The sequence below is a fragment of the Alosa sapidissima genome, chromosome 18, assembly GCF_018492685.1.
Source record: "Alosa sapidissima isolate fAloSap1 chromosome 18, fAloSap1.pri, whole genome shotgun sequence".
NCBI classification, from domain to species: Eukaryota; Metazoa; Chordata; class Actinopteri; order Clupeiformes; family Clupeidae; genus Alosa; species Alosa sapidissima.
In genome coordinates, this window is record NC_055974.1 from 4372710 (window position 1) to 4394471 (window position 21762).

The 21762-nt window shown below is 41.5% G+C and overlaps 1 protein-coding gene across 3 annotated transcripts in view; it reads left to right on the forward strand.

Moving 5' to 3' along the window:
- Positions 1 to 21237, forward strand: part of rbpjb (recombination signal binding protein for immunoglobulin kappa J region b) — a 72566-nt gene extending 51329 nt beyond the window's left edge. For all 3 annotated transcript variants that reach the window (XM_042069479.1, XM_042069478.1, XM_042069480.1), the window contains 3 exons: positions 1522 to 1677; positions 2160 to 2263; positions 14703 to 21237. In XM_042069479.1, coding sequence (XP_041925413.1) covers positions 1522 to 1677; positions 2160 to 2263; positions 14703 to 15051 — 609 coding nt within the window. In that variant the 3' untranslated portion in view covers positions 15052 to 21237. The remainder of the gene's footprint in view (positions 1 to 1521; positions 1678 to 2159; positions 2264 to 14702) is intronic.
- The last annotated feature ends 525 nt before the right edge of the window (positions 21238 to 21762 follow it).

Genomic DNA, 21762 nt, shown 5'->3' on the forward strand with positions numbered 1-21762 from the left:
GGGGCATTAGCTAGACCTCATCAAGGCAGGATGGCTGATGTCACCAAGCTGTCAGTCATGCCATGTAATGGATGCAGAATACCGAAATCACCGCGTTGTGCTCCACTCTCGGTCGGAAACCTGCCCGCCTCATTACCTCTAGACATGCGGTTGCCGTGCCGACCGGCGAGCGTTATCTATGCCTGCCAACGTTTGTGATGCAGTCATCTAATTAGTATCCGAGAAGTTTGAGTCAGGCTTCCTGGAGTAGCGCTCTTGAGGAGACGGAGATTGAGAGGGCAATGACTGGGATGATGAATTTGTGTCCTTGCGATGAATATCTCTGGTGCAGCATGTGGAAATATGTAATTTGTAGGAAAACATGATGATAAGCCTGACTCACCATGTGAGGAGTTGAGATATGTAGCGTTGTGATGGGTAGCTTTGCCGAGAGTTCTCGTTAGAGCACATTGCACACAGAAAGAGACCTCAGTAAAGCAAAGTAAATGGATCAAGTTTGATTGATGGATATGATCCTACTTGTTCTCTGCCGTTCATTGACCAACCTTCCAACCTTTTAGTGAACCAAAAATCACAAAATTTACATTCAGTAAACAGGGGAAGTTGACGACTATTTCAACTTAATAAACCCGTTTAGAAATCATTTGGATGGTTAATTGACCTGTTCCGGTGAAAATGGTGACTTTCCCCTAGCGTCCCCAGGTGGAAAACCAACCTTCCAACATTGGGACGACCGTCCCGGTAAGAGAAGTGAGAAACAAGAAACTTGTTTTAAATCGCGTTTCACGTGTAACTTTCACATTGTTCTGCTGAACTTATGCTAACCGTTTCGCTAGCTTGTAAACAAATCCATGTGCTTTATCGTTACCTTTTTCCACAGTTTGAAATAGCATAATGCACACCTTCTCCAGCAAAGGGGGAAATATAGCTAATCCTACCAGGGGGGCTTTAAACAAGTGATATGCTAATGGCAATGGTAGGGATGATGAAGTTATGTCCTTGTGATAAATATGTGTTGTGCAGCATGTGGAAAATAATCAACTCAAGAATGTCCTTATTTAGTGACCGCAGTATTGTGATCACAAAAGGAAGAAGGTGATTACTTTGATAAACAACGTAGAGCAAACATGGTGCAAGAACAAAAATCAGTCTAAACTAGACCTAAACAAGCTGTCTACGTTGCACTACTCAAGGTCTCACAAACTGTCAACCAAAATAGCCATACTAATCTCAAATTAGTATCTAAAGTATCTAAAGGGAATCCAACTCGACCTCAAACAGAACAGGTCCTGCCATAGATTGTGCCCTATTAAGAACCCTCCATTCTATCATTACACTTCATATTTTAGGTACATTATGTTTAGAGGGACAATCTGCTCATCATGGTTCATAAAAGGTATACTTCTTAAGGCCTAGTTTATAAGCTAATGTACTTGTACAGATGAGCATTTCGATAGGTGTTGCTGTTTCTGACTGTGTGTGTGTGTGTGTGTGTGTGTGTGTGTTTTATTGCTTTTCAAGGCCACTCCATGCCCAAAAGAACCAAACAAGGAGATGATAAACGATGGCGCCTCCTGGACAATCATTAGCACGGACAAGGCAGAGTACACCTTCTACGAGGGCATGGGCCCTGTCCACTCACCGGTCACACCTGTGCCTGTGGTAGAGAGCTTACAGGTAACACACACACACACACACACACACACACATTCTCTATGGCTGTTTGCATATTTTACACTGACACACATACACACACACACACACACACACACACACACACACACACACACACACACACACAAATTCTCTATGGCTGTTTGCATCTTTTACAGTGACACACACACACACACACACACTCATTCTCTATGGCTGTTTTGGCTGTTTGCATCTTTAACACTGAAACACACACACACACACACACATTCCCTATGGCTGTTTACATCTTTTACAGTGACACACACACACACACACACACTCATTCTCTATGGCTGTTTTGGCTGTTTGCATCTTTAACACTGAAACACACACACACACACACACACACACACACACACACACACACACACACACACACACACACACACACACACACATTATCTTTGGCTGTTTGCATCTTTTACACTGACACACACCCACACCTTCTCTTTGGCTGTTTGCAGCTGAACGGAGGTGGTGATGTGGCCATGCTTGAGCTCACAGGGCAGAATTTCACTCCAAACCTGAGGGTGTGGTTCGGCGATGTGGAAGCAGAGACCATGTACAGGTACAGGACTCTCTCTCTCTTTCTCCCTTTCTCTCTCTGTCTCGTTTTTATACTATAGTATATATTTGTTTTCTTTTTATATGAAGCACACACACAACGATAAACATCTGATCTCTAAACCATGGCATATGCCGTTACCATGCTTTTTGCGGTCTCTTTGGAATGTGTTAGTCATATATTTATCTCCACGAGTCTAGTTAGAGCCTGCAAGGTTACACTGACCACTCTGTCCCCTCCCATGAAAGGAGAACACAGAGAGAGACAAACAGGCCAAGCCTATTAAACCCCCACTGTTCAAAACTGTGAGTGACATGTGGAGATGGCAGGTTGATCCCATCAGTCTTACCTCCGCTAGTAAAATGCTAAGTGCTCTCCGCTCCTAGCTCTGACTTAGAGGAACAATTGAATTTATTTTTCTGAGAAAATAACATGGTAGATATCTGGAACTGAACAGCCATGCCATCATGAGCTCCAGAAGTCCAGACTTGGAGTTTTGATGAGGGTTTGTTACACAGCGGCTCAGAATGCTGTGGCCATCGCAATGTTCTTAGGTCCTATATGGAAGGGATAATGTATAGAACGCCAGTCATTATTGGGAAAATAAGTCCCGACCGGGCGAACCGTTCTTGCTTTGCCCTGAAGGGACTTTACACATTATCCCACTTATTATGCGGCTACTTGCCAAAACGAAAAAATAAACTCCACGATATGTCTCTTTACATTTATTTTTTACTGTTTCATTGTTGCTTTTGCTGAGAAACACACGCTGAACTTGAATCAACTGTTCTTTAGAACACAGCTAATCAACCGTCTGCCTTCACTTTTGAACGGAAATCCGTTTCTATTGACAGTGGTCATTATTGTGACCGCCGCTAGCGAAGCGGTCATATAGGGATTGTCATAGTTTTTTTTCTTTTTTTTCCCCCCCCGTCATCTACTTCCTGAATTTTTGGTCAACGATACCCGGGACACCGAACCACCGGGGCACATAATATTTGGTGGGTATGTAGCCCCGTCTAGACTTTTACGGAAAATTTTCGTTTCGTCCCCGGGGCCACTCCCCCACCGCGCTGGGCCCCCCGAAACCCAAAAAATGCAGTTTTTCCTAAATAACTACCTGAACCGTTGCACCGAGGATGAAGAATTTTTATGGTATGTTGGTCTCAAGGGCCCACATCAACCTAGCCCATAATCACTCATTTGTGATTTGCACCCCCCCGGTAAAAAATGAAAATGCAATATCATTCTGCTTTAATCTCCCCTCTCTTCAGTTAAGATGTTCAGAACTGCACCAAATTTTATGTGTATGATTAATCTGACATTCTCTGGGGGTATGCCAAGTTTCGTAGAATTTCATCCATGGGGGGGTCTAAAAAATTAAGTTATATGTACATTTAGTGACTGTACACTTATTGGCCTGTAGATGGTGGTGCACACATATACACACGCACACACACACACAGGTACGCACATACCATCAGTATCGGCAATTACAACGGCCGATACATAATTACAAATTCAGTAGGATTAAAGGAAAACCAAATATTCATCATAATAATTTGGCTGCATTTCCAGTATTGGCGTCACGTAGTCGTTTGTCCACCAGATGGCACATCGTTGCAGTGAGACGTAATTTTGTTGGAAGTTAATCTAAAGTGGGTTGGAAAGACACTACGCTTCCTACAAGGACAAGACTGTAGTTTACCGCAGAGAATGTCTAATAAGGATGACATGTAATTCCCATTTCTTCTTGAAGCCGAAATAAATCTGCGAATGTTTATCGGACATGCTTGGTTTTTACTGCAGGTAGGCTACGTTAATCTTAAGTTATATCAATAGCCTAGAGTAGGTAAAACTAGATGTACCGCATAGCGGTATTAAATATGACCGCCGCTCAGTCCTGTACATCCGTTCCGCGAAAATAAATCACACTTCAATTTGTCTCCATCTTTTACTCCATCCCCCACTCTTGAAACTTTTGTGTATGCTTGTTTGGCATGCCTGAGTGTGTGTGTGCGGCTGCACAGAAAGTAGCCTACTGGTGCTGAAAAGGTGAATTGATTGTAGAATAGCCAAAGAAGATGTAGCATTGTTATAAAACCTTTAAAATCTCTAAACAATCACAAGTAGGGCAGGTCATCACAGTTCATCCATTGCAACTGGATTGATGAAAGGTCACTTACACCTGTAGGTTACATTGTGTTTGGGAAAAGCAAAAGGTATCAGCATAATGTTATTTATTTATTTATTTATTTATTTATTTATTTATAAATAAATAAACAAAAACATCTCTGTCAGTTCCATGCCGTTTTCAACAGCTATCAAAAACAAAGGTCATTTTTGGATGGATGGATTTTTTGTGAATGTTTCTTCTACATAAGATTTTAGTCATCTTTAGTTCATGTGATACTTTATTGTCAATGCACAAATTAAGTAACAGTAGTCTGAAACGTTATTGTTAATACACAAATTAAGTAACAGTAGTCTGAAACGAAATGCTGTTTTACATCTAACCAATGGTGCAAATAACTGACATGTCCAAATGGGCATGAAATGCGTCGCTAGACTGTTCATACACATTTTAACGGGCCAAAGTTGAAGAACTGTTGTCCGTTATTGTTCGTGCAAATATAGGCTGATTCATGTTCCCTTGCATTGTGTAACTGAGGTCCATGACTAGTCTGGCTTTCACCAGACCAAGCTCATCTTAAGAAATCAAAAAATAAATAGCGGGCAGATCAGGCTGGGTTCACCCAGCCTAGTCCATAGGCACCCGATATTGTTTAATTTTCCGATTGAGATATCCACGCTCTGGCTATTCTAAATGCAAAAATGCATCAGGGAGTTATGACAAAACTGTAACTAACAAACTAGATCCTAATAGTAAGCTGTTAGCTTCCCTAAGCTACAGGTAGGCTTATAAGGTAGGCCTATTTACAACATAAATTGTCAATAGGCTATGCTGGCGACACAAATAAAATCTCCTTTGGAAACCAATGGCTTACGCCTTACAGTATCAAGCGGACTTAAACTGCCATATCGTGGCGAAAAGTTGTAATAAAATTCACGCAGCTCCATGAGTCAAGGAAAGCGCGAATGAAGTAGCCACTTCTAAATGGGGCCCACTACACAGTAGCTTAAGGTGTGTTGCTAAAGCAGCCATAATGAAATGAAGGTGTCATTGTTTGGATACTTCACACACACGTGCTTTTTAATTTCACAGACTACAACTACCAAGCTGGAATCAAAGCACATAGATTACCCTCTCACACCCTGCACGCACTTAAAACAAATAAACATGCGTCTCATTCTCACGCATGTATAGGCAAAACTGTATCAGACCGGTGTAACGTTGGTAAATCTTCCATTGCACAGAATGATTCGATAATCGATACTTTCTCCGTAACACAGCATGTACAGGGGCCAACACACTCTCTCGGCCATACCCTCGACCTTGTTATCACAAAGGGTCTCGATGTCTCTACAGCTGTTAAAGACCTGGCCTTATCTGATCATTTCTGCATGTTCTCTGATGTGTCTATGTCCCCACACACTCAAAACACAGCTATGATGGTAAAAAGGAGAATCATAAATGATCAGACAAGTGCTCTCTTTGTGCAAGCACTTTCACTAAAGTCAAGTCAACTGTCAGACTCTGAAGACTTATTTTATCACTTTAATGCAAAAATGGCAAACATTATGGACGACATTGCTCCATTACAATTCAAGAAAGTTAAGGACAAACAGAAAGCACCATGGAGGCAAAATCCAGCAGTTAAACTTCTAAAAAGAGAGTGTAGGAAGACTGAAAGAAAATGGCGTAAATACAAACTTCAGATCTACTATGAAATCCATAAAGAGATGCTCCGCACATATAACTCTGAAATATGCAAAGCAAGACAGTCTTTCTTTTCTAACATTATCAATAGAAGTTCAAATAACACTCGTATTCTATTTTCAACTGTTGATAAGTTAAAAAATCCCCCCTCACAATTAGCGCCTGAACTTCTCTCAACTAATAAATGCAATGAGTTTTCATCTTTTTTTAAAGGTAAAATTGACAAAATCAGACTCAACATATCTGCTCAATTACAAATTCAACAACCTGAACTTCCAGCAACAAACAGAGGGAAACTAAACTTGATGTCAGAGTTCAGCTTGATAGACTACGAAACACTTGAAAAAACGGTACAGAATCTCAGCTCTTCCACATGTGTCTTAGACACTCTGCCTACCAATTTCTTCAAAACTGTTTTTCACCTCATAGCGGCGGATGTCCTTCAAATTGTAAATGTATCACTGCTGTCTGGCACTTTTCCTACAGTAAGTCACTGAAAACAGCTGTTGTAAAGCCACTTCTCAAGAAGAATAACCTGGATGCCTCCATGCTAAACAATTACAGGCCCATATCCAATCTACCTTTTATTGGCAAAATTATTGAAAAAGTAGTCTTTAATCAATTAACCACCTTCCTAACATCAAATGGGTATTTTGATTACTTTCAGTCTGGTTTTCGGGCAAATCACAGCACTGAAACAGCTCTCATTAAAGTTTCCAATGACATACGCCTCAACACAAATTCAGGTAAAACATCAGTCCTAGTGCTACTGGACCTTAGTGCAGCATTTGACACTGTTGATCACAATATTTTGCTACACAGACTAGAACACTGGGTTGGATTTACAGGCATAGTTATCAGCTGGCTAAAATCATATCTACAAGAAAGGAGCTTCTTTGTTGCCATCGGAAACTGTACCTCAACACCAACGTCCTTGACCTGTGGTGTTCCCCAGGGGTCGATCGTGGGGCCACTATTATTCAACCTCTATATGCTCCCACTTGGACAAATCATTCAAAATAATTTGATTTCATATCATCGCTATGCAGATGACACACAAATTTACTTAGCTCTATCACTAAACAACTATGGTCCTCTTGAATCTATGTGTCAGTGTATAGAACAAATCAACACCTGGATGTCTCAAAATTTTCTTCAGCTGAACAAAGAAAAAACTGAAGTAATTATATTTGGTAAAAAGGAGGAAAGACTTAGGGTTGCCACTCTCCTTGACACAAAAGGGTTGAAGGCAAAGGATACTGTTAAAAATCTTGGTGGATTAATTGACAGTGATCTAAATTTCAACAACCACATGAAAGCGATAACTAAATCAGCTTTTTACCACCTCAAAAATATTGCCAAACTCAGAGGGCTGATGTCAAAACATGACTTAGAAAAACTCATTCATGCTTTTATCTCCAGCAGGGTTGATTACTGCAATGGACTGTTCACAGGCCTTCCTAAAAAGACTATTAAACAGCTTCAGGTGATACAAAATGCAGCAGCTAGGATTCTAACAAAAACTAAAAGAACTGACCACATTACTCCAATTCTTAAGTCCTTGCACTGGCTTCCAGTAAATCACAGAATTGACTTTAAAGCACTATTGCTTGTTTATAAATCAGTAAATGGAGCAGGACCTAAATACTTGTCAGACATGCTTCAGCAGTACACACCTTCTCGTCCTCTCAGGTCCCAGGTAAAAAACCTGCTAGTAAAACCCACAGTTAGAACTAAACATGGTGAAGCAGCTTTTAGCTGCTATGCGGCTCAGCTGTGGAACCAACTTTCGGATGACATCAAAAAGGCCCCAACTGTAGCCAGTTTTAAATCTAGACTTAAGACCAAACTGTTCTCAGATGCTTTCTGCTAACTGTGCCGAGTTACAAATTCTGAATCTGCCTTGATAATTATTCTACCTTGTCTTTTATTACTTTTTTTTACTACTTTTGCCTTTGTTTTTGCTTACTAATTATTCTTTATTTTTAAATGATTTTACCTTGTGTTTTATGTTTTCTTTTTATTATGATCTTTACCTTTTAACTATTCTTTGACTATATTGCCCTTCTATGCTTTTATTTGTTATTATTGTTATTATTGTTTTGTTTATGTAAAGCACATTGAATGACCTCTGTGTATGAAATGCGCTATATAAATAAACTTGACTTGACTTGACTTGATTTTTGTAGCACGTGCAAATGACAGTCGAATGATACAATTACAGTGCTGCTATCAATTTGCTTGGTATAACCGCATTTATAGTTTCCTACAAATGCAATCAATCAAATTGGCCTCCATCACTCAACCAACGCTAACGGTAACATTACCTAGGTCCTTATTGATATTAAAAGATTAACTTACCTGCAGTAAAAACCAAGCATGTCCGATAAACATCCTCAGATTTATTTTGGCTTCAAGAAGAAATGGGAATTACATTTCATGTGAACATCGTCCTATCCTTATTAGACGTTCTCTGCGGTAAACTACAGTCAGAGAATGTCTAATAAGGGGAGAACTGCCACTCTCGGAAAACTTCCGGTTTCTGAACTGGTTGCAGTTCCTTCTGTGGTTCCACATGAGGGCGCTCGTCCACGAGTGCAGAATGCATGGAGGTCTATGGAGCTGTACCCCTCAAAATCCACTTTTCTCGGGATATAATTTTTTTTCAAGTAATTTGAGTATTGTATTCGAAAGGGGAGGCAAAGAAAATACACTTGGTTGAGTATTATATTTTTTAAAGTCACTTAATTGTTCTAAAAAGCCTTTCAAATGTGTCAATGACGTCATTCATTAGCACAATGCTAGCATGTTATGTGCAACAACGACCCAACCTGTAAGAAATCAAAAGGACATAAGTACTCGTTCATTCAACTTTTGCCCTTTAACCCATGTTGAAGTTATACAAACTACAATCAAATCTGAGATTTGTCAACGACAATCAGGTGAAAGAGACAATTTTAGCCGTCTAGCTCCATTGACTCACATTCATTCTGCACTCATGGCGATCGCCCCCAGTGGAACTCTGGTGGAACTGCATCCAAAATTCGGTACAATGGGACTTAATACGGAGTGGCAAGGCTCTCCGTAGACGGGCTCTGCTACAGTCCTTGTAGGAAGCGTCCATTGTTTTTCAATCCCACTTCCAACAAAATTACGTTTTACTGCAACGATGCGCCATCTAGTGGACAAACCGCTTCTTATCGCCAATACTGGAAATGCAGCCATGATGAATTTGGCTTTCTTTTAATCCTACTGAATTTGTAATTATGTATCGGCCGTTCTAATACCGATAGTATGTGGGTGCCTGTGTGTGTGTGTGCATGTGTATATGTGTGCACCGCCATCTACAGGCCAATGAGTGCAAGCCATCGTCCCATCATGTTTCAAAGCTGCCACCATCATACCTGTGCCGAAGAAAACTGCTCCATCCTGCTTCAATGACTACCGCCCTGTGGCACTGACACCCATCATCATGAAGTGCTTTGAGCGGCTTGTGATGTCACATATCAAAGCCATTCTCCCCCCCACCCTGGACCCCTTCCAGTTTGCATACCGAGCCAAGCGGTCTACAGAGGATGCAATCTGCTCTGCCCTCCACCCAGCCCTCACCCACCTGGAAAAAAGAGACTCATATGTGAGATTGCTGTTTATAGACTTCAGTTCTGCATTCAACACCATAATACCACAACAACTCATCTGCAAACTTGACAAACTGGGACTCAGTACCTACCTCTGCAACTGGCTACTGGACTTCCTCTCTCAGAGGCCCCAAGTAGTACGTGTTGGCAACAATACCTCAAGCAGCATCACACTGAGCACAGGGGCCCCCCAAGGCTGCGTGCTCAGTCCGCTGTTCTTCACCCTGCTGACGCATGACTGCACTGCAACCTACAGCAACAATCACATAGTGAAATTTGCTGACGACACAACTCTGGTGGGTCTCATCACCAAGGGCGACGAGACTCAATACAGGTTGGAGGTCGACCATCTGACAACGTGGTGCAGGGACAACAACCTCCTGCTGAACGTCAGCAAGACCAAAGAGATTGTTGTTGACTTCCGGAGAGGTCACACCCAACACCTGCCACTGACCATCGACGGTGCTGTGGTGGAGAGAGCGAGCAGCACCAAATTCCTGGGGGTGCACATCAGTGAAGACCTCTCCTGGACCACCAACACTGCATCACTGGCGAAGAGAGCTCAGCGCCGCCTGTACTTCCTGCGGAAACTCAGGCGAGCAAGTGCTCCACCAGCCATCATGACCACATTCTACCGAGGCACCATTGAGAGCATCCTCTCCAGCTGTATCGCTGTGTGGGGCGGAAGCTGCACTGAATACAACAGGAAAGCCCTGCAGCGCATAGTGAACACTGCTGGAAGGATTATTGGTGCTTCACTCCCCTCCCTGAAGGACATTTACACCACCCACCTCACCCGCAAGGCGACCAAAATTGTGAGTGATGCAAGTCACCCCGCTCAGAATCTGTTTGATCTACTGCCCTCTGGGAAGAGGTACAGAAGCCTGCGCTCCCGCACTACCAGACTCACCAACAGCTTCATACACCAAGCTGTAAGGATGCTGAACTCTCTCCCTCCTCTCCCCCCTCCACCCTCAGCTACATAACATCCTGGACATTGGACCCACAATGGCCGCCTGCACTACTCCACTTGCACACTTGCACACTTGCACACTGTACACTTTACAACTTGGTGTTGTTGTCCTGAAAACACAACACTTCTGCTGCTCTTACATAACTTGCACCACTATGCCACTTTCTTTCTTACTTAGGTCAAACAGAACTACCCAAGCCTTTTATTGGCCTGACTTTGCACTAGTATTTTATTGACTGTCTATGCACAATTTCAACCAAATTTTGCTGCTCTTATTTTTTCATTATTATATGTGCCCTCTTATTTACTTATTTACTTACTTTTTTGTTTACTTGAATGTTATGTTTGTCTGTAGACCTAAATTGGTAAAATATGTCTTGTCTTCACCGTGGGATAGTGAGAAACGTAATTTCGATCTCTTTGTATGTCTGGAACATGTGAAGAAATTGACAATAAAGCTGACTTTGACTTTGACTTTGACTTTTGATGAGTGTACAGTCACTAAATGTACACATAACCTCATTTTATTTGGACCCCCCCCATGGATGAAATTCTACGAAACTTGGCATACCCCCAGAGAATGCCAGGTCAATCATACACATAAAATTTGGTGCAGTTCTGAACATCTTAACTGAAGATAGGGGCGATTAAAGCAGAATAATATTGCATTTTCATTTTTTACCGGGTGGGTGCAAATCACAAATGAGTGATTATGGGCCAGGTTGATGTGGGCCCTTGAGACCAACATACCATAAAAGATTCTTCATCCTCAGTGCCACGGTTCAGGTAGTTATTTAGGAAAAACTGCTTTTTTTGCGGTTCGGGGGGCCCAGCACAGGGGGGGGGGGGGTGGGGGGGTTAGTGGCCCCCGGGGACGAAACAAAGTTTTTCCGTAAAAGTCTAGTGGGGCTACATACCCACTAAATTTCATATGCACCGGTGTTTCGGTGTCCCGGGTATCGTTGACCAAAAATTCAGGAAGTAGATGACGAAAAAAGACAATCATTATATGACCGCTTCGCTAGCTTCGCTAGCACTATAACAGCACTAATTGCATCTTTCGACGGTCATCTCATTTGCTTATAACCATAACCTAGGCTACTAACAGGAGCTAAGTGAGTTAGCCACAACACGTTCGCTACGTGATGGTTTTCTAATGGAAAATATAGGCTACCTGAAAGATAACCTGATGATTCATCCTAAACACCAAGCTGGGACATTTAGCTCAAAGTCTCAAAAAGCATCTGAGTCAACGTTCATTCCCAAACACCCATATAGGCTACTTCAATCCTCTATTTTCAAAGGTGATTCAAGTAAGGAAGAGCATGGCTCAAAGTAAAGTAACTAGGACTGAAACTACATAAATTCGTCAAAGTGAATAATTTGTGTCAACTCGCCGCAATGTAGATTTATTAACGCACCCGTGATTAACATCTCCATTTAAACTAAATGTTTTAGAGCGATGTATCCAGGGCAGGGCTGTACCTACACATATTTGTTGCACGTGCTACAAAAATCATTCTTTGCGATGGATGATTTAGTACCAACGTTACACCGGTCCAATACAGTTTTGCCTATGGCTATACCGTGAGACTGAGACGTTAGCAGTGCGTGGATATCTCAATTGCAAAATTAAACAATATTTCTATCAGACGCCTACAATGGACTAGGCTGGGTGAACTCAGCCTGATCTGCCGGCGATTCCTTTTCGATTTCTTAAAAGATTGAGCTTGGTCTGGCGAAAGCCAGACTAACCATGGACCTCATAGTTGCAAAATGCAAGGGAACATGAATCAGCATATTATTTGCACAAACAATAACGGACAGTAGCTCTTCAACTTGGCCCGTTAAAATGTGTATGAACAGTCTAGCAACGCATTTCATGAAGGCCCTTTTGGACATGTCAGTTATTTGCACCACTGGGTAAAACGGCATTTTGTTTTAGACTACTGGTATTTAATTTGTGTATTGACAATAAAGCTGAATATCATATGAACTAGATGACTAAACTTATGCATATGTAGAAGAAGAAACATTCACAAAAATCCATGACATGACCTCTCTTCTTGATAGCTGTTGAAAACTGCATGGAACTGACAGGGATTGTTTTGTTTAAAAACAAATAAATAAATAGATTATGCTGCTACCTTCTGCTTTTCCCAAATACAATGTAGCCTACAGGTGTACCTTTCATCAGTCCAGTTGCAATGGATGGACTGTGATGAATTGCCCTACTTGTGATTGTTTAGATATTTTAAAGGTTTTATAACAATGCTACAAATTTTTTGGCAACTGCTACAAATCTATTCACCTTTGCAGCGCCAGTAGGCTACTTTGTGTGCAGCCCGCAAACACACATTCCAAACAAGCATACACAAAAGTTTCAAGAGTGGGGGATGGAGTAGAAGATGGAGACAAATTCATTTATATGATTTATTTTCGCGGAATGGATGTACAGGACTGAGCGGCGGTCATATTTTGTACCGCTATGCGGTACATCTAGTTTAGAGGTCCTTAGACGGAAATAATGACCGGTAGAACTTTGGAAAATCCAATTAAGTATATATACTCTTTTGATCCCGTGAGGGAAATTTGGTCTCTGCATTTATCCCAATCCGTGAATTAGTAAAACACACTCAGCACACAGTGAGGTGAAGCACACACTAATACCGGCGCAGTGAGCTGCCTGCAACAACAGCGGCGCTCGGGGAGCAGTGAGGGGTTAGGTGCCTTGCTCAAGGGCACTTCAGCCGTGCCTATTGGTCGGGGTTCGAACCGGCAACCCTCCAGTTACAAGTCCGAAGTGCTAACCAGTAGGCCACGGCTGCCCCCATTTTTAATTTTTTTTGTTTTTAGTATAAATTCAAGTCAATGGAGCGTTCTACTTGCATTGTGAAGAGCCGTATAAAAATGCTTTAAAATGCCTGCTGAAAATCAGCTTATAATAACTGAACGTCACTGTAACTGAAAGTTGGCAAGTTAAGGTCCTGTTTGACCTGTCAGAATCTTTTTCCCCTTGCCAGCAGACTGTACATTATTCCAATTAGCGTCAGACATATTTATTGATTCATGTGTGTTGTTTGGTTACTATGAACAAGGCCAGGTAGCTGTGATGCATGTCAGCATCGATTGCCTGCTCAAGCGTACTGTATGTGGTGGTGTTGAAGCAGTTTAATCAATTACTACCTTTATGTTTCTGTGCGTCAGCTTACCTGTCCGCCAGCTTACCTGTCCGCCTGCCTCTCTCTCCTCCCGTCTCTGTCGCCGTCTCACCTGTTAATCTCCATCACTGTCACTGGCCTTACTCACTCTCTCTTGCCCTCTTTTCCACTCCTCCCTCCTCTTCCTCCTCCTGTTCCCACTCCGTGGGGTGAAATCCTCTCCCTTTCTCATCTGTGTCCTTTACCCTGCTTCTGTAAGTTCCGATGTTCTCTCACATCCATCTTGCCGGCCCTTTCTTTTCACTTTGTGTTCTCTCTTTCCATTCTTCTTTGTGGACCCACTGTGTCATATCGCCCCCACCCCCAACCCTCACTCCATGTTTCTCACTCCACAGGGAAATGGTGTTCAGAGTTTCTCCTTATTTTTTAAAATTCCTTGTCAACTTAAGGCGATATGATTCAATGTTTTTTTTTTACGATGAATTGAGCAATTTGCTTCTTTTCTTGATAATGTGTCTTAAAATAAGTCAAAATACTCTCTTATTACATGAAGTCAAATGATGAGAGAAAGTGCTAAGTAAGTGCCTTCATACAAAAAAAACAGTTGATTAGACAATCCGTTTTTGCAGCGCACCTGAAAAATTTGCGCTGTCTGCCAGATAACACGTTGCCTTATCCCTCCACATTTTGGCGTTTTCTCTGCACTGTAGAGTGCAAGCTTCTGATTTTAGTTATGTCCTTCACACAATTTTTGAAGTCTACCCACCACCTATTGGCTAACATAAGGCGCGGATTAAACTTTGCATATCTCTCTCCGTCCGTTCCGCAGGTGTGCGGAGAGCATGCTGTGCGTGGTGCCCGACATCTCTGCCTTCCGGGAGGGCTGGCGTTGGGTGCGGCAGCCGGTGCAGGTGCCCGTGACGCTGGTGCGTAACGACGGCATCATCTACTCCACCACGCTCACCTTCACCTACACGCCCGAGCCGGGGCCGAGGCCTCACTGCAGTGCGGCCGGGGCCATCCTGCGGTCCGGCGGCAACAGTAGTCTCCTCTCGGGAGCCAGCACGCCCAACAGCACGGGGCCCAACAGCGGGGGGCCCGACACGGGGCCCTACGGATCCGGAGCCAGCGGAGGGGTACCGGCGTCGGCATCATCCGCGGCGGCCGTGGTGTCCTAACACACACACACACACACACATACGCACACACCGGGAGTGAAAGAGTGTGTGGTGGTGGTGGTGGTGGGTGTGAGTTCAGGGTTTCTGTGGGTGTACATATATGCACACACACACACCCCTGCTACACGGAACAAACGAACAGCAAAGAGAAAAAGACTGAGCATACAGACTTCTTAAAAAAAAAAAAGTGCTGCATATTAAGTTTGACGGAGAACCTTAACAAAAAAAAAAAACGTGAACGTGGAAAAACAAACGAGGAGTTGGGAGATGACTGAGCAGTGGATAACGGAAGTCCGGGGGAAAATGTTGATGTCATGATTGCGTGGTGTTCGACAGCACCCTCCAGTGGCACATGCTAAAGAGACACGCCCTTCTGGTGCAGGTGGTGGACTCCGCCTCCACCAACCTTCCTCTCGTGAAAGGAGCTTCCCTATTGGCCGAGAGCACCAGCGCCTGTGATAGGCCCGTGAAAGTGTTGCCACGGCAATGATACATCAGCCATGTACAAATCTTTGTCTAAAAAGAAGTCTATTTTTGCGTTTTTGTTTTTTCCCTTTCTGTTTTTATCATTTCTCCTTTCTGTTTGTTTGTTTTTATCTTTTGTCTTGGTCTGTTATGTTTTTTTTGTTTCTGTAAAGGGCAAGATGTATTATTGTGCAAAAGGAGGGTTGAGTCCTAGTGGAACACGCATACAAATCGTGATAATAACAGTTTTTATGGACCAAGGATATTCTATAAGCTTTAGTAAAGGTACATTTTCTTCATACCTTTTTTGTATCAAACATATAGTACACTTTTGTTACCAAATAGTTTCTATTCTTCCTCTGAGCCTCTGTCCTGATGTATGTTTTGTTTTATTTTTACATTGTTCCTCCGTTGTCTGGGGTTGCTGTCTCCTCACGTGCATCTGTATCATAGATTTTTTTCCCCTCTTACAAATGCCTGCTCTTGGGGGGCCTTTCAGATGGAGATTTTATGTTTTGCTACTTTTTTTTGTTTCAAAGAGGTAAAAGAAGATTCTTTAGTGTGAGGGTGTTTTTTTTTTTTCTCTCTCTCTCTCCTTCCTGTTTTTACTGAAAATGTTAATTAATTTGCGTTTGGGAGAAACTCAGAGGTCCTCTTTTTTATCCTGTGTTTTTATGAAGACTTTTAAAAAAGAACAAGAAGAAGAAAAAAAGAAGAAAAGCTTTAAGCAATGCCTCTGCCTTGCCTGCAATACTCTGTGCGCTACATTTCCTTTAAGAAGCATAAACACGTCTGCATAATCTCCCACTAGCCATGGCGATGTCTGCAAATCCTAGAGTCTTCTGTTCTTTATCCAGCAAGGCTTCCAGTCGACACATGCGGTTCACAGGCAGACTAACTCTTTGTCGATTCATCCAATCTAGCCTTAGCTGTGGTGCTTAAGTCCTAACGGTTTGCCATAAAGTAGTTTAATGTCTTCTAGCTCATGTTTTCAGTGTACTTACAAAGAGAAGATCATGTACTACTCGAAAAAGAAAACCCACATATCCACAATATCAATCAAGTTGTCATAATGGTGTTTGTTGTTGTTACCATGGAAGTATCAGATGTTACATTTAAAAACAAACAAACAAAAAAAGTTTTACCGGACTTTGAAATCAAGGCCTTTGTTTTTTATAGTTATCCCTCAACTTCCTCAAATTCAGTTTCCTTTCGTTCAATTTTGACTTTCAGTTCAGGACTGATGGAAGAGCCGAAGCATTGGCATGCACATGAAAGGCAGACTCTTCCATTTTTGACGTGGCCTTACTGCAGCCGAGTGCTGAGAGCACAGTCGCTCCTTGAAAAGGATGACCTGTTTTGACTGTGTTGCTCTTGCGCTCCTCACTTGCCTTTCTGTCAGATTTCAGCGCCCGACTCGAGTGGCCGGAGTTATGTCGAGGTGTTATATGAAACGTTCTGATTGCTGTTTCTTCGTCGCACAACTGTCAGTTGCCGACTTCTGGAAATCCTGTAGCATGTGGAAGCGGGGATGATGTCAGTGGTACATACTCTCATATACATGCACAGTTAATGTTCCTCGAATATGGAAGCAGCTGCCAGACTAATGTGAAGTGGTTATTGAACTCACTGTCGTCTCCGGTTGCAGGCCATTGTATACCAAAGGCAGGTCTCCGCTTGAATTGTTAGTAATAGTGTCATTTCATCTTCAAGATTTCTGATCCTGATGACCAGAGCTCTTTGCAGTCACGCTATGGACTGCTCTTGCATCCGCATTGATATTCAGCTCATTGTCTGGAAAGCTTGTAAGAGTGCTTCTGCTTTGGCTGTTGTTATACAACCGATGCCTTTGACGCAGAACAACAACAGCAGCAACAACAAAAACAAAAAGTTTCTCAATGCCTCTTTTAACCTGCTTGTTACGTATATGTCAAGATGACTCCTGGACTCTGTAAAAACCACAAACACACGTGTTAGAAGCTGTGTTTCATCGAGCACATAATGTCTCATCAAAAGCACGGCCTTAATACCCTGAAATTGTCCAGCAGCGTGGGAAAAAATGGGTGCATTTAAATCCAGTCACTGACTCTAAAAACGAACACGAAAACCAGCAGGATATATCGGCTGTGAGCCTGATAAAAAAAAAAAAAAAAGAAAAGAAAAAAGAAATGGTGTGATTGTTTAGATAAACTGCAGCGCCAACAATTTTGTCGAAAGATTAGCCTTACTGGTGATGTTTTTTTCTCTCCCAGAAGGATTCAGTTGTCTCAATGAGCACAGGGTCCGTGTCTCGCTCACGATCACTGCACTGCCTCCATGTGTTTTGACACACTTTAAATCTAGTCTAGTATCAGCACCTTTGTGGCCCCTAGCCTAGAAGAAAAATGGTCTGTGGTTTTCCTGCAGTTAGATGTTCATTGTACGTGCTACCGTACTCTCCAGAAAGCACTAGCTAGCTACTACCATATTTGTATTTGCTGTCGTTTAGCTGTGTTGTGTGTAAAGAGATACAATGATAGACAAAACAGTCAGTAGAAGTTGTGAAAGGAAGGCATCCCTTTCTTTACGCGTTGATGTGTTGAGGGTTTTCAAAGAAAATGTAGGGAACAGCAATATTGTATAGGTCATGCTCTCTGTCTGGTCTAGATGTGATAACCACTGACCTAGCTGCCTGGTCTTGTATCTTTGTGGTCATTTTTAAAACCACAAGAACAACAAAAAAAAATCTAGGTCCATCGTTTTGTGTAACACTTCACTCATCAGCTTTCTAACCAAGCAAACGCTCTTATAAACTCCATACTCATTTACTGCTGCACTGTCTTCCTGTATGCTGGTAGACATGGATGAACAAAACATTCTTTGAAAACAAACAAAAAATAAATGTATATTAAGGCAATACTAGTATTACAGCCTAATCTTCCGGGGAAAACTGTAACTTGAATGTTGGGAAAAAAACAAAAATGAAAGTGTTTTTTTCCTCTTGTTTCTTGGCGGTATCTTTCATGTATGTCCTGGTTCTCTTTCAGAACAATGGAGACTTTTTTTTTCCCCCCTTGTCTTTTTGCCTTTGTCAAATCATCAATTTTAAGGGATTTGTGCTGACAATTTTGTCCCATTTTGTAGTCACTAGTGGAAGCGTTATACAATGTAATATTGTTATTCTTTTTAAATTATTCTAAAATATGTCCCTTCCCACACCCAGTCTAATATTATGCCCCCCCCCCCAACCAAAATAAATTAAGTGCATTTATACCCAAGTTGCCTCCTTATGGCCTGGGAGTTGATATTTAAATAGTCACCATGGTGACGGCTTGCTGGCAGTTTCCGAGGGAACCGGTGCTAAGAGCCTGACTTCTTTATTTCTCTTTTTTCTTTCTTGTCATTGAAAGTGTCACATCAAACCCTGAGAATTGTCATCTGTTATCTGTGTTACATGGAGTTTTTGCATCAGTGATGTAGGAGAACATACTGCTTATCAACTTGCCTCTTACTCTCGGTCTTGATTTGATTTGGTTATTGTGTCTTCAGTAAATATGTGGATATTTTTTACTGTATTTGTAATGAAACTGTTGTTTCTTTGGGGTAAAATTCAGCAACCGATTAATAAGTTGATGTAGTGTACAACTACTGGCTCATTTTAAAGAACCACCACTAGAACTGTGCGTCATTACCAAAGCCAATGATTGTTGCATGCACTACAAGTCACTCAAGTTTGAGTTTTATCGGTTTTATATTTGTAAACACACTAAAACACATTCAGTTCATGTCTTGGCACCCTTAGACTCCAACATATTCTTTGTATAACTGTGTCCTTGAGATTCTCTGTTCCAGTTATATCTGTGTGGTTTCGTTTACTCATTCGGCTGCTAGTCTTTGTTGTTTTTGGTATTTTGGAATGAGGAGGTCTCTCTCTCTCTCTCTCTCTCTCTCTCTCTCTCTCTCTCTTTCTCTCTCTCTCTCTCTCTCTCTCTCTCTCTCTGTGCCACCTAGTCTGCCATCTAGTCCTGACCCCTGGGATTTCAGAAATAGAGGCAAAATCTGTCCGCCAATATGAACTCAGCAACTTAGCCGAACAGTGCTGGTCACAAGGCTCTTCTCAGCCAACTGTCAAGACCACATCAGAAGCAAAACAGTCATTTGCTTCTGGTCTGGTTCCACTGTTTACACATATCCGTTTAGAAAGGAAGAGACCACACAGTCAACACGAGCACATTCATGGGCTTTCACTGGTGTCAGTGCTTTAAAGGTGTCATTAATCCATTCAATCATATGGGTTATCAAAATATCAACTAGATACATTTGAAACCATTTCTAATTCAGTTTTATCACTTTTAATTCGATTTCACCTCAGCCTGATTGGAAGTGGGTTGTTTGTTGTTTGTAGCCTGTTACAAGCCTTTTTAAAAACAAAAGTACCTATTTAACAACTTACGCTTCCTCACCTTCTCAGTCAAATGGGATGATATGTCAAAACTACATTGACTGATATTTTCTTTTTGAAAAAACAAATCACTTCATTCTTTTTATTTTTTCATCATAAAATGTATGTTCTTCCAAAAGCAGCTGTCATGTTTTTTGTTTTTTAAACAAGGAGCTCTGATCAACGTGTGTTTGTGTGTATGTTCTCCAATATGCCAAATGTCTTTAAAAAAAAAAAAAAAAAAAAAAAAAAAACGTAGAATTCCATGCACTGCTATTTAGGATAAGACCTACAGAGAGCAGCGGGAGGGGCAGCTTTAAGAAAAGAAAAGTAAAAAAGAAACAACATGGAGAAGAAGAGAAACAGCCCAACAACATGAGGAACTTTCTCTGTGGATTCTCAGCCTTACAATCTCAGTCCCAGAGGCTGCACTGAATAGAAGTGTTCACCTTGTTCTCTTTCTCTCTCTCTCTCTCACCTTGACTGTCTAATAGTGTCTATGAAGAGAGGAGCCTGCACGCCTCGTATGTTAGCAGAGGTCTTGGCCCTCTTGTGTTCTTGTGCACGCTGTGGTTTTCCATTCACCAGTGTTCACTTATTTGATCTTCCCAAAGCTGCTGCACTGCAAAGTCTCTCTTCTGTTCTGCTGTTACGGTGATCATTGAAGCATTTTCTTTCATTTGGAAAACACGCTCCCAAAAATCTCTGAGCATTGGCCAATAAGCCCTCCAAAATGTTTGTGTAGCTAAAGCATGGGGCTCGCCTAATGTGGCCTGACTGGCACTGATCACGGATCAGTTTAAGACCCATTTATCTTCCATGCTTGCAACTACTCCCTCGGCAGCATAGCCCCCCAAACCTTCCTCTCTACGGTTCATTTCATACATCTTTTCTCTGGTTTTCACCAATTTTCGTATTTAGTTGCTCTTTTTTCCTGTTTGTTTTACATGTTTCCATCAGTCATTTAACTTCTTTCATGCTCACTGTCTCTCTCTCTATCAGTGAGTGTATTGTTGTAGTCGTATAAGCAGAGCTGTTGGTGTGTTAGTCAACTCAGTGCTCAGAGGGCCTCTGACGGTAGAGTCTGTGCTGTTTGTAACTTCTAGCAATAACATGAAACAAGGGGACAGTTTTTTGATAACATATGATAGTTGTTGTTTTTTTTTTTGTTTGTTTGTTTGTCTGATTGTTTTTTTGTACATATTGCACCTGCTCAGTTCCATGTTATAAAAGGAAAAAAAAACTTGCAATATTGGCATAAAAACCATGAAATAAAAAAGTGGAATAAAGAGTTATACATACTTTGACTGTCTTTCTTATGCATAACATGGCCCAATATGCAAGTGAGGTTAAACAATCAACCTTCAAACAGAAAATCATTGGATGATTAATAATATTATGCAGCATGCAATTTGAAGAGTTGGTGATTTTAGAGATGTTCAAGTCAAGTCGGCTTTATTGTCAATTTCTTTACATGCACTGGTCATACAAAGAATTGAAATTTCGTTTCTTACTTTCCCATGCAGACATAGACATACTTTAAATACAGACATAGACATACTTTAGACATAGACATAGCCATAGACAATAAAAAATAAAAATATACAGACATACCACATACAGACATTAAAGTGCGAGACTGAAATATAGAACATGTATTAGAATATAGAAATATAGAATATATAAAAAAATAGAGGTAGTTGTGTTGTATATTTACATAGCAGCATTGTGGCAGAGTGATAAATAACATTAATAGCTTTTACATGAAGTTTAAACTTGTGCTTGTGTGTACTGTATATTTACATTGATATGCAGTCATTTCAAGT